At 39.7% G+C, this 11,300-nt stretch overlaps 1 protein-coding gene across 1 annotated transcript; it reads right to left on the bottom strand.

The window, feature by feature from the left end:
- Positions 1–702: 702 nt before the first annotated feature.
- Positions 703–1,680, bottom strand: LOC128862225 (uncharacterized; the record flags this gene model as incomplete). The annotated part of the gene is made up of 1 exon (XM_054100730.1): positions 703–1,680. A coding segment is annotated over one exon (948 nt), but the record flags the coding sequence as incomplete, so codon positions are not given.
- Positions 1,681–11,300: the final 9,620 nt, after the last annotated feature.

Raw genomic sequence — 11,300 nt, 5'->3', positions numbered from 1 at the left:
TACAACTCATCGTTCCTTCTCCTGTGATATTCGCCATCACCAACGTGCAAAGCTCCAAAAATCTTCCCTAGAATTTTCTCTCAAACACTCCAAGTGATGCTTCATCGGATATTGTCATCGTCCAAGCTTCTTCAAAGCGATTAAGGCATTGACATTTGGAGGTTTGGCAAAATGAAGATGTCTTAAAAGTTTCAATCTCAACAGTAGACCAAATAATCAACCATCCAATCTTAGAAGATGATAGGTTAATGTTTATTGAGTAATACAACCCTCAAGGATAACAAAATCTCTTATAATTTTCTCAGTAGAAGCAAACTGGTAACTTTCCTATTTATTTATACCATATTTGAGCCCGGCATTCCTTCTCCGTAAATCAGATTCGTAGAGTTAAGATATCTATGCTAATTCAATAAATCTTCCAATTGTTTTTACGGCATCAAAATAAGATTTGTGCGAAGGTCCCAATCTAATCCCAGACAAGGCTGAGGTGTCTGCAGGTGCACCTTGTATAGATTCAACGAGAACTCGAATTCTCAGAAAACTAAAGTTGAGTAAAGCAAAAAAGCGCTAAACCTTGAAATTGCTTTTACTGGATAGAATAATAAAAGCTGAGAAACTTTAAGCTGAAACAATTAAAAGTTAAAATTTCAGTGTTTATATTTTTAACAAGTGGTATTTTTTATAATATCAGGTATATTTCTTTAACAGGAATCACTTCATAAATCTAATCGCTTAGGTACGGAATCTAAAATGCCGCGCAACCTTATAATGGTAACCATCTTCTTCGAGAGTAGCAGATGGCTCTGGAGCAGGAGCTGGCTCAGGGGCTGGTTCAGGGGCTGGTGCTGGAGGAATGTAGATATTTTGCGGTGCTGGTGGCGGTGGTGGTGGGCGAGGAGCGACTGGTCGCGCTGGAGCTGGCGGTGCAGGTGGTGCTGGTGGTGGTGGTGGGGGAGGATGAGGAGCTGGTGCTGCTGGTGGGAGGTAATTTTTATGTGGCGCTGGTGGTGGTGGTGGAGGTGGCGGTGGAGCCGGTCTCACTGGAGCTGGTGGTGGTGGAGGTGGTGGGGGAGGATGAACTGGGGTCACGGGAGCTGGTGGGGCTGGTGGAAGGTAATTGTTCTTTGGCGCTGGTGGTGGAGGTGGTGGTGGTGGAGGATGAACTGGTCTCACTGGAGCCGGTGGAGGTGGCGGTGGTGGAGGACTAACCGGTCTCACGGGAGCTGGCGGTGGGGGAGGAGGAACTGGTCTCACTGGAGCCGGTGGTGCCGGTGGAAGGTAATTGTTATGTGGCGCTGGTGGTGGTGGAGGTGGTGGATGAACTGGTCTCACTGGAGCTGGTGGTGGTGGAGGATGGACCGGTCTCACTGGAGCTGGTGGTGGTGGTGGGGGTGGATGAACTGGTCTCACAGGAGCCGGTGGGGCCGGTGGAAGGTAATTGTTATGTGGCGCTGGTGGTGGTGGTGGTGGAGGTGGTGGAGGTGGTGGATGAACTGGTCGCACTGGAGGTGCAGGTGGTGCTGGTGGAATGTAATTGTTATTTGGTGCTGGTGGTTCAGGAGCTGGTGGTGGCGGCGGATTGTAGCTATCGTGTGGTTCTATCGGCTCAGGTTGAGCGGGAACAGGATAATCGTAGCCATTGTGAAGATGTGAAACATCAGCGGCAGCAAAAGCCAATAACGCGAAAAAAATGGCAAAAGAAAATTTCTGGAAAATATCAAAACACAAATCTTATTATTTGTTGTTTATAAAACTTCACTTAAATCTCAGTTGAAAATTTACACACCATTTTCATTGAAGCTTTTCGAACTCTTAGCGCCTCAGCGGCACAAGTTTGATACTGCTCCCAAAGCAGATGAACGCTCTATTTATATGTTCGAACAAGTTTAAACTGGAACTGATGACGCGATGACGCGATAATTGGCGGAAGCTGCCCTAAACAATATTAACAAGATATATTTGGTACACTCGTACATACATACATACAGCCATAATGCATAGCAATTCATTAACAGCAGAGGAGTTTAAGTTTCACTAAGCACAAACGTTTCAAGAATTTGAAACTTTGTTACTACTTGAATGCTTTCATTGAAGAATAAATAGTCAAATATCCAATTAAATACACGTTTTCACTATGAGATTGTATTTCTAAGGTGATTCGAGTGCATTGAACTACGTTGACGTTCTTTAGTCACAAGCAGAAGCGCAGATAGCTTTAGCGATGGGAGAAGTGATTTGATTTAGCTTTTAGCTCCAAGCCATGCGATACCAAGCAAGGTTTCAGACAAGGCGATTCCCCGTACGTGTGCTCCTAAACTGAACGGCTTTGGCACTATCTACTACTGACGCGCCGTATTTTCAACGTATTCCAGTCTAGAGAAGGAATCAGAGGGTCTTGCGGTGAACGAGTGCAAAACAAATTGCCTGCTATAAACATACAAATAGACCTGACGTCTTGAACTAAATGTCACTGTTAGCAACCACGAATTTGAAAGGTTTGTAGGTACCAATGTTAGCCGCCAGAACGACATCAGCTTAGCTATTAAACGTAAGTAGGCAATTGAGATGTAAAGCCCTCTCTCAAACAACACAAACAACGCTGTACAAAAGCCTTATCATCCCGTCCTTGTATACAGCGCAGAAGCTTGGAAGTTGACGACAGGTGATGAGAGAGCACTTGAAGCGTTCGAGAGAAAAAACCTACTAAAACCCTGTGGTCTCGCTTACATGAGAATGAGTTTCATATCGAATAGAACAGCAAACTGTATGAGCTATACCGAGATGTGGGCATGGCTTATTAAAATGCAGCGGCTGGGCTGGCTTGGCAATGTCTCGAGGATAAATGAAAGTGCTCCAGCGCGGCAGACTTTTGAGACGGAACCCACTGGTGGACGATGAGGAAGAGGAAGACCTAATCTACATACGTGGGGAAGATTAAGTGAGGCATAACCTGGCAGCACTGGGTGTCACCAACTGGCGCCACCGAGCACCGACCGAGTTAGATGACGCAATGTTTTAGATTCGACCGACATAGGGATGTAGTGCTATCTAGGAGAAAAATTTGAATTTGAATTTGCATTTTCGATTGATTTTTAGAAAATTTTGTTGAACTTTCTTGGCTAATGGAACGATTTCAGTTTTCAATATACCTGTGTATTAGGGCTGGTCTTCTAGGGATCAAAATAAGAGACTTTGCCGAAGGAACCATACCCCTAAAACGAATTCTGACGTCCCCCAATTTGGGTCAAACGAAAAATACCACTTTGACCCATTTAGAGTGCTCCAATCGAGTCCAAATGTATGACCGACCCCCACTAACTTTGGACGGCCGATCCACCCATGCCAGTGGCACACCCCCTGGAACTCCCCTAGGGGGTTCCCCATACAATCATTTCAAAATATCACCATTTTTGGCCTTTACATGAGAAAAGAAACTAAAAAGTTCGACCCAAATTGGGGGACATCAGAAATCGTTTTAGGGGTATGGTTCCTTCGGCAAAGCTTCTTATTTTGATCCCTAAAATATGATTTTCACAGAACAATGGGTGATTTGTTTGCCTCCCCACAAATCGACCCGGCCTACTAGTTAAGACGCGGTTATTGACGTAATGAAGAAGAAGACGAAGTTAAGGCACATGCATACATACATTCTTTGTAAAGCATTTGAGCGAACTTCTATCGATGTTTTGCAAAGAGGCAGACTTATTTGTGCAATTTTCTTCCACCTCCAAACGATGAATGGGCTTTCGAGATACTTTTATATGGCAGATATGGACTTTTGTAACCTGGCACAAACCGTATGGCAACTGTGTAAGTTTCATCTAAATTTTAGCACCTAAACATATATTCCACTGGGGGTTTCCAGCACTGCTACAATTAGAAAAATAGCTGCTAAGCGAGCTATGCGAGCTCGTTTGACAACTTAAATTATTTGTTTTCAAATTTGAATTTGGTCGCATTTATCAAATAACTGTACATACATACATTCATATATAAAATTAATAATTTCGTAGTGGCTTTTAGCAATATAAAAAATTGTGTGCCACTGCCATAAAAATACGAGTATTGCAAGGTGGCGCAAAATTAATCACTCTATCGGAAGATTTATAATTTTCGAAAATAGCGTCGTGTGTCAATCATATGTGACACTTGTGAACTAGTCAGTGGGGAGTGAAGTGTGGAGTGTGGAGCCAATGGAGTGCATAAAGGTCAAAATAAAGGTTTACATTAAACTATTTTTTTTTTATATTTAGTAAAAAAGTTATTTTGGGGTATGGTTCAATATGTAGAAATTCATGCAAGTGGGGAAAGTCACTGATTGCCATTCACTTTGGAGTAGCCAGGAGGATTCTTTTGCATACGGTCCAAACCGCTCACAACTTCCGGACTTCGCTCAAGTATCCTCCAGGTAGCTCCCGAACATCCGTTTGAGAGCGAGCTAATGTGAGAAGGTGAAGCAATCCCGGATAGCTGGTTTTGCGCTGTGTTTGATACCCGCCACGCAAAAAAGTTCTACGCAAATGAAAACAAAGCCTCGTAGAGGGTGGTTAAGTTTCAAGGGCCGGTGTTCATTTTGAATCAAATATAATTTTTTTAGAAAATTATTCTCATTTCTCTTTATTATGATTATACTGGTATAGCTCAATTACGTATGGAATAAAATATTGGCCAAATGGCCGCCTCGGCGGTACACTTCCATCCGATGGTCCAAATTTTCGATGACGCTGAGGCATAACTGAGGTTCTATACCGTTAATGTGCCGAATTATCTCATCCTTTAGCTCTTGAATTGCTGCTGGCTTACCGACGTACACCATTTCTTTCAAATAACCCCATAGAAAGAAGTCCAACGGTGTCAAATCACATGATCTTGGCGGCCAATTGACATCGCCGCGACGTGATATTATTCCGCCTTCGATATCTTCCAATTCGGGCCATAAAAAGTTCGTTATCATCTCACGATAGCGAACACCATTCACAGTAACTGCCTGACCGGCCTCATTTTGGAAAAAATACGACCCAATGATGTCGCCGGCCCATAAACCGCACCAAACAGTCTCTCTTTGTGGGTGCATTGGTTTTTCTGCAATCACTCTTGGGTTATCATTCGCCCAAATGTGGCAATTCTGCTTATTGACGAATCTACTGAAAATGATTTTCTTCGAAAATTGCCCACCATTGATTGTTTTCACATCTCCTACAGACTTTTTGCACATTTGGACGATTAAATTGACCGAAAAAATCACGAAGTGCGAAATATGCATTTTGATTTGAACGCCCGTTTTCATAATAAGCCTGAATAACTTTAACACGTTACTCGATTATCTATCTTTCCATGGTTCAAATTGAGTTAGTCTGAAATTGGAAAATGTCGAATGAAATGCAGAAAAAAACTTGATATTTAGGTGTGCTTTACATTCAACATCCGGCCTACACTTTTTCTGGCCACTGCGGACGAACTAAGGATTACGAATTGGGGGCATACACGCAGAAAAGTAAGGTTTACCATTTAACCACCAATGCAGCAGCTGTGGGGGGAACTTTCAAAGCAGGAAGCTATTGAGCACTTTCTCTATAAATGTCCGGGATTGGCAACTAAACGATGCTCCTTTCTTCGACAGCCTAGGGCTGTGCCAACCTAAGTCCCATCAATCTTCTCCATTAGAACAATATCTTCGATTTGCTGCAGATAACTGCCTGTTGGAGGTCTCATAATGGTATCAAAACGGCGCTTTAGTGCTACTTGGGTAGGGTCGGAGTGGTACTTCAACCATTACACCTCTAGGTTGTGTTGATTTTTTCTTATATCACCAACACAGTCTCAGTTTTGTCTTAAGCAAATCGCCATCATATCCCCTGTTACGTCAGCAAATCAACTGATGCCTTCAAAATCACGGACAGCCGATTAATGGCCTAATGTTTGCCACACCTATTGAATTTTGAACAATGTTTTTAACATGATTCATAAGGAATTTTATTTTTGTAAGTTTCGACAAATGACAATTTCAAGAATCACAGGGTGATCTAATTGAACGCAGCTCTAGATTAGTTGGAAACCAGTACTTTGAAATATGTCAATTTAACTATTTAGTCGGTAACCAACAGCATACTTTCTTTACTACAATATATATTTTTTTTCTTTGCCTCATAAGGGAGGCAAGATATGCTCATAGATAATCGTGGCAGCAGCCCTTTTCACAAAAATATAATTAAGTATTGATTTAATCAAAATTCCAAACCAAAAACACACATAAAATTCACAACAACCTTCAAAGCCTATAAGAAAATTCAAACATTTACACACAAATCAAGTAAAAATATGTATGTAAATAACGCAGCCGTCAAATTTCAGAGTATAAATGCCAACGGATTGACATGGCACAGCTATTCGCAGCTGAGCATAAAATGCACTACGCAGAATTTGGTATACATGGATTCGTATTTACATAGGTACAGCTGTGTTCACAATAAAAGCAGCGCTACAAATTGTAGAGTTTTTTAATATTTTTGTAATTTCTTTGTTTTTATAAAACTTTAGTCCATACCACAACAAAACGCATATAACTGAAGTATAAAACTTAAGAAAAAAAATGTATATATTAAAAAAAATTTCACCAAAATTTGAAATTTTTTAGTCATATTGTATGTTTACTTAGGTAGGTATAGTGGCAGCCAATTGACACACCTAGGCTTGCAATAGGCCCATTGTGATACCACTAGAGCCGTCCCTCCTCCTCACTCTACACTGCCCTCATTGGACCAACCTGTGACTTTAATGTATCTAAAAATCTTTCTTAGTTTTAAAGTGACTACTTCTGCCAAATTATTCAAAAAACTTGTTCCTGGAATATTGAAACTTCTTCTACCCAGAGAAAGTGTTCTACAGACTCTTCAGGTTGGTCAAGCTGCACTAAAGGCTCTGGAGAACGCAAAGCAAACCTCAAATATTGTTTAAGAATGTAGAAAGAAGCTTAATTCTGTTGCATGACAAATAAGCCCATACTTATATGGGTTCGAGGACACTGCGGGGTTCAAGGGAATGAAATTGTCGATGAATTGGCTGACTGTAGATCAGCGGTTCCCTCACAGGAACCAGAGCCAATAATTAGTTATGCAGGAATCGAGAAGTGCATCAGCGATTATGTATGCAATTTATTTAGATATTTTGTGACAAGCCCGAACAGAAAACTGTCCGACTTTGTTTTGAAACTTAGAAGAAAAGGCCTTCGGTTGATGGTGAGTATTATTAGAGGACACAGTCCATGGGGTCAACATATGACCACCATTGAAATCATTGAGGACCCGATTTGCCTGTCTTACTTAGAGGAGGCAGATGGCACTAAGCATTTTCTCTGTGAGGATCCCGCTTTTGTTAGAGCAAGGCTACGAATTTTACGCTCCGATGTCATGAGAACAAGTAAAATTCGTACTCTCAAACTGGAGGATGTTTACAGATTTATCAAATAATCTGGAAAATTTTCACAGGTCTAACTACCTCTATTCCTCTATTCTATCCTATCTTTTTGTTCTATTTCTTTTCTCCTTCCCTACTTGACTATCTACCCTTTCACTTTCCAGAGCTTTAAATACAATGGGATTTTTAGCCTGAATGTTTTAGGAGTTACTAAATTTCTCGGAGCTTCTTCGCTCGACCTTTCAAATTTGAATTTCCAACAGTCTCTTCTTCTTCAGTTTTGTTAAAGTGGGTATAGGATACTCCCTATCTGCTGACATTCCTGCCTATAGGACAGTACCCTGTTAGAACCCCGAAAAACTTTCTCACTCCCATCTTATCAAGTTTCAACAGCCGGTTTGTGCGGCCCATATTCCATTCTGGCCACTTCAACCAACTTGTTGAACAGGTCAGGTACTGAGTCCATAGCTCGTTAGCAGATTTGCTCGTGGGTCTATCTATTAGCAGCTTACAAGTTGCTAGGTAATGTGGTACCCAATCTCACTAGTTCATCTGCCTTGTAGTTAACTTCTATGTCTATGGTACCCGGTACCCAGAGCAGATTTATTGTAAAGTATTGTGATAGTTCTGTCAAAATGTTAATGCCCACTTTTACTGTCTTCAAGTTAATATTAGGTGATTGTAGAGTTTTCAGGGCTGATTGGCTATCTGAATATAAAATTATTTCTCTTGTGGTGAGAACTCTTTTCTTTAAGACCAACAGGTTTTTCTAATCTTTTCTCGTTGGGAAAGCTGTGGTAAAAGATATAGTTAAGTGCAGTCTGTTGAGTTACGAAAGTCTGTTGTTGGGGGTAAGAAGGGCTATTCGTCTAGTATTTTTGCGTGACGCTTCCTGTTAGTGGCTAAGTGTGAGATAATTCTCTTAACCTCCGTGCCGATTTTGCCGCTAGTTGTTTGCTGTACACCTCAAACGGTAATAGATGCAACATGACATTCATCGCTACCGTGAGCATAGTCTTTGGAGCCCCGCTAATACAGAGGTCAGCCCGCTTGAATACTTTCCAAACATTTTTTCATACTTTTTTTAGAGCAGGTATCCGCGTTTCCTCGGCATATCTTATAACAAATTGTGCCTGAGCGATTAAGTTCTGCGGCTCATACGATGCTCTCCAACATCAGGTTAAAGAAGACACACGCCAGGGAGTCACTTTGTCTGAAACCTCGTTTGGTACCAAACGGCTCGGAGCGGTCCTTCCCAATTCTGACGGCGCTGCTCGTGTTGAGTAACGTCATCTTGCATAGTCGTATTAATTTTGCGGGGATACCAAATTCAGGCTTCGCGGCTTTTCGTACTGTCGAATGCAGCTTTGAAGTCGACGAAAATATGGTGAGTATCGATTCTCTTTTATGGGTCTTTTCCAAGATTTGTCGTATTGTGACTATCTGGTCGTTGGGGGACTTTCCAGGCTTAAAACTACACTGATAAGGTCCAATCAGTTGGTTGATTTGGTTTCGCTTTTTTTCGCCTAGTACATTTAACTTAAAAAATAAATAGATTTTTAGCAAGACTCTGGGCATACAGTTTTGTAGCTCATTCGATTTTGGTTTCATAATATTGTACTACTTGAAAGTGGTTCAAATCATGTTGATTTTTGAGACTTTCTTTGTTTTTGCTGTTGGGTGTTGTACATTTTCTCCTTATAAAAATACTAGGTTGACATTTTTTTGCATTTTTTTTTAATTTTGTAATAAGTTTGAAATTTTACGTTACATGGTTTTTGCTGCAGGTTAAAAAATATTTTTTATAAAAGGAAAAAAAATTAATAAAAAATATATAAAAAACTAAATAAAAAAAAATCGATTAACTTTATATATAATTAAAACTTTGCCATAAGTCGCGCTACTATTATTGTGCACGCAGATGTGCATGCGTGTATGAGGCTAAACATCTGCATGAAAATCGAATTATACAGCATATCTAAATATAATATTTATAGCACGCAGCAATATTTTCTTAATATTGCCTGTTAATGAGATACAAACTTTATTCAAGAAAATAAAACACCATTTCGGAATTGCCAAATTGTGACTATAAGGAATGAACGCCTATAAACAACGCTCAGTTGCTGTTGCATGACGTCAACGCTGATTGAGATTTGCTTAAGGGGGGGGTAGGGTTTAGCGCTAAAAAAAAAACACTTTTTTTTTTAATTTTTTACAGAAATATGGCTTAAGATACTTTAATAAAATCAGTTGCATGTTATTGTACATCTTTTCAATAAGTTTTTAAAAAATATTAATAATAAAATATTGACAAATAAGCCAATGACAGAGTTTTTTTGGAGATATGTTTTTCGAGAGATGCTCTGCGGTGCCAATCGGCATTCGTCGTAGAATCATCTGAAACTAAAAAAGTCGAATTTTTCAGTTAAAGTATGACGTAATGCTCCCCCCTACATTAATAAAATTTTTTTTTTTCACTTTTGTAGTTTTGGTGGCAAAAAAACGTAAAACGAGCATTTTTGGCGAAAAATTTCGCCATATTTGTAAGTGAAAAACAACCTTAAAAAAAAAAAATTAAAAAAAAAAAACAGTGTAGGGGGGAGGTATTTTTGATTTAGAAAACGTGTGCCAAATTTGAAAAGAATCGGTTGAATAGTTTCGGAGTTGTGATTGGCACCGACTTTTAAGAAGTCGTTTCGGGAAAAACGCGTTTGAAAAAATGACTCTGAGAAATTATCGATGCTTCGCATTCGAGGTAGAGTGCCTACAAAGGCTATAACTTTGAGAGTTCTGCTCCGATCCACTTAAAATTTTGACACAACATTCTAAGATGAGTGAAGAAAAAAAATTTCGATTTTGTGACCCTACCCCCCCCTTAAGACTAAATTTACGAGTGTTGTTTATATAGCCATTTTTACTAAAGCGAGTCAATTTGACTCATACAATTGAGGCTTTTTGCAAAAAAATTGTTTTTGCGCTTCGATTGTAAGGTTTACGTGAGGTTTGTAACAAGCCTGAATATTTTCAAAAAATTTATCCCACATTTTTGAAATAAAGACAAATTTGTCAGTTAGATTTTTTTTTGGGCCAACAAATCTTGGTTTATGATATGAATCTACCTCTTGACATGGTTTTGGATAATATACCCGAAACCCACAAATATGTAAATTTTCAATTTTTAGCCACTAATGCCCCTCTAGTATACAAAACCGTCATAAAAACCAATAATTCTGATTTTGTAAATGTGCACTCCTTATTCAAGACTCTACGAACTTCAATTTAGGTGTATATATGCCGTCATGCCATTGTCAATAATTAATTTGAAAGCACTACTGGCCGAACCAAGCAAAATATGCCTTTTAGTATAGGCAATTGGACCCGAGACTGCTTTGAATATGATGTAATCTGGTAATCTACCTACAGCTCTACAAGCAATTTTATGCTCAATGCTGGGCACATCGGCTTTAATGCGAGAATGCACCACACAGCTACCTACATATAAATATGTCCTACCGTCTTTTGGCGAAAATAAGACATTCTCCGCAAATAAGCCATATCCTAATTTTTGGAACTTTTTGTAAAATAAGACATATATTTATTTGTATATACTATGGGCAAGAAGTAAGGTGAATTTATTTGTAAAACTTCGCGGGATTAAAATTTCGCTCTAGTTATTTTTTTCATGAGTTGGCAGCACTGTTAATAACATCTGGGCCAACCTTCATGTGAATGTCATTATCAGTAATATATTTACGCTTGTGTTTACCAAACGACCAAGAGTGCATTTTCCGATTTTTACAATGTCTGATTTCATTGAGCGAGAAGTGCCATCAAATTTTGTTTGCGGAATGAAATGTCGGCTGCGGAAACGTTTAGCATGTTGC

The sequence above is a fragment of the Anastrepha ludens genome, chromosome 4 (assembly GCF_028408465.1).
Source record: "Anastrepha ludens isolate Willacy chromosome 4, idAnaLude1.1, whole genome shotgun sequence".
Classification (NCBI taxonomy): domain Eukaryota; kingdom Metazoa; phylum Arthropoda; class Insecta; order Diptera; family Tephritidae; genus Anastrepha; species Anastrepha ludens.
Note: the sequence above shows the minus strand (reverse complement) of the source record. Positions and strands in the feature narration are given on the sequence as shown.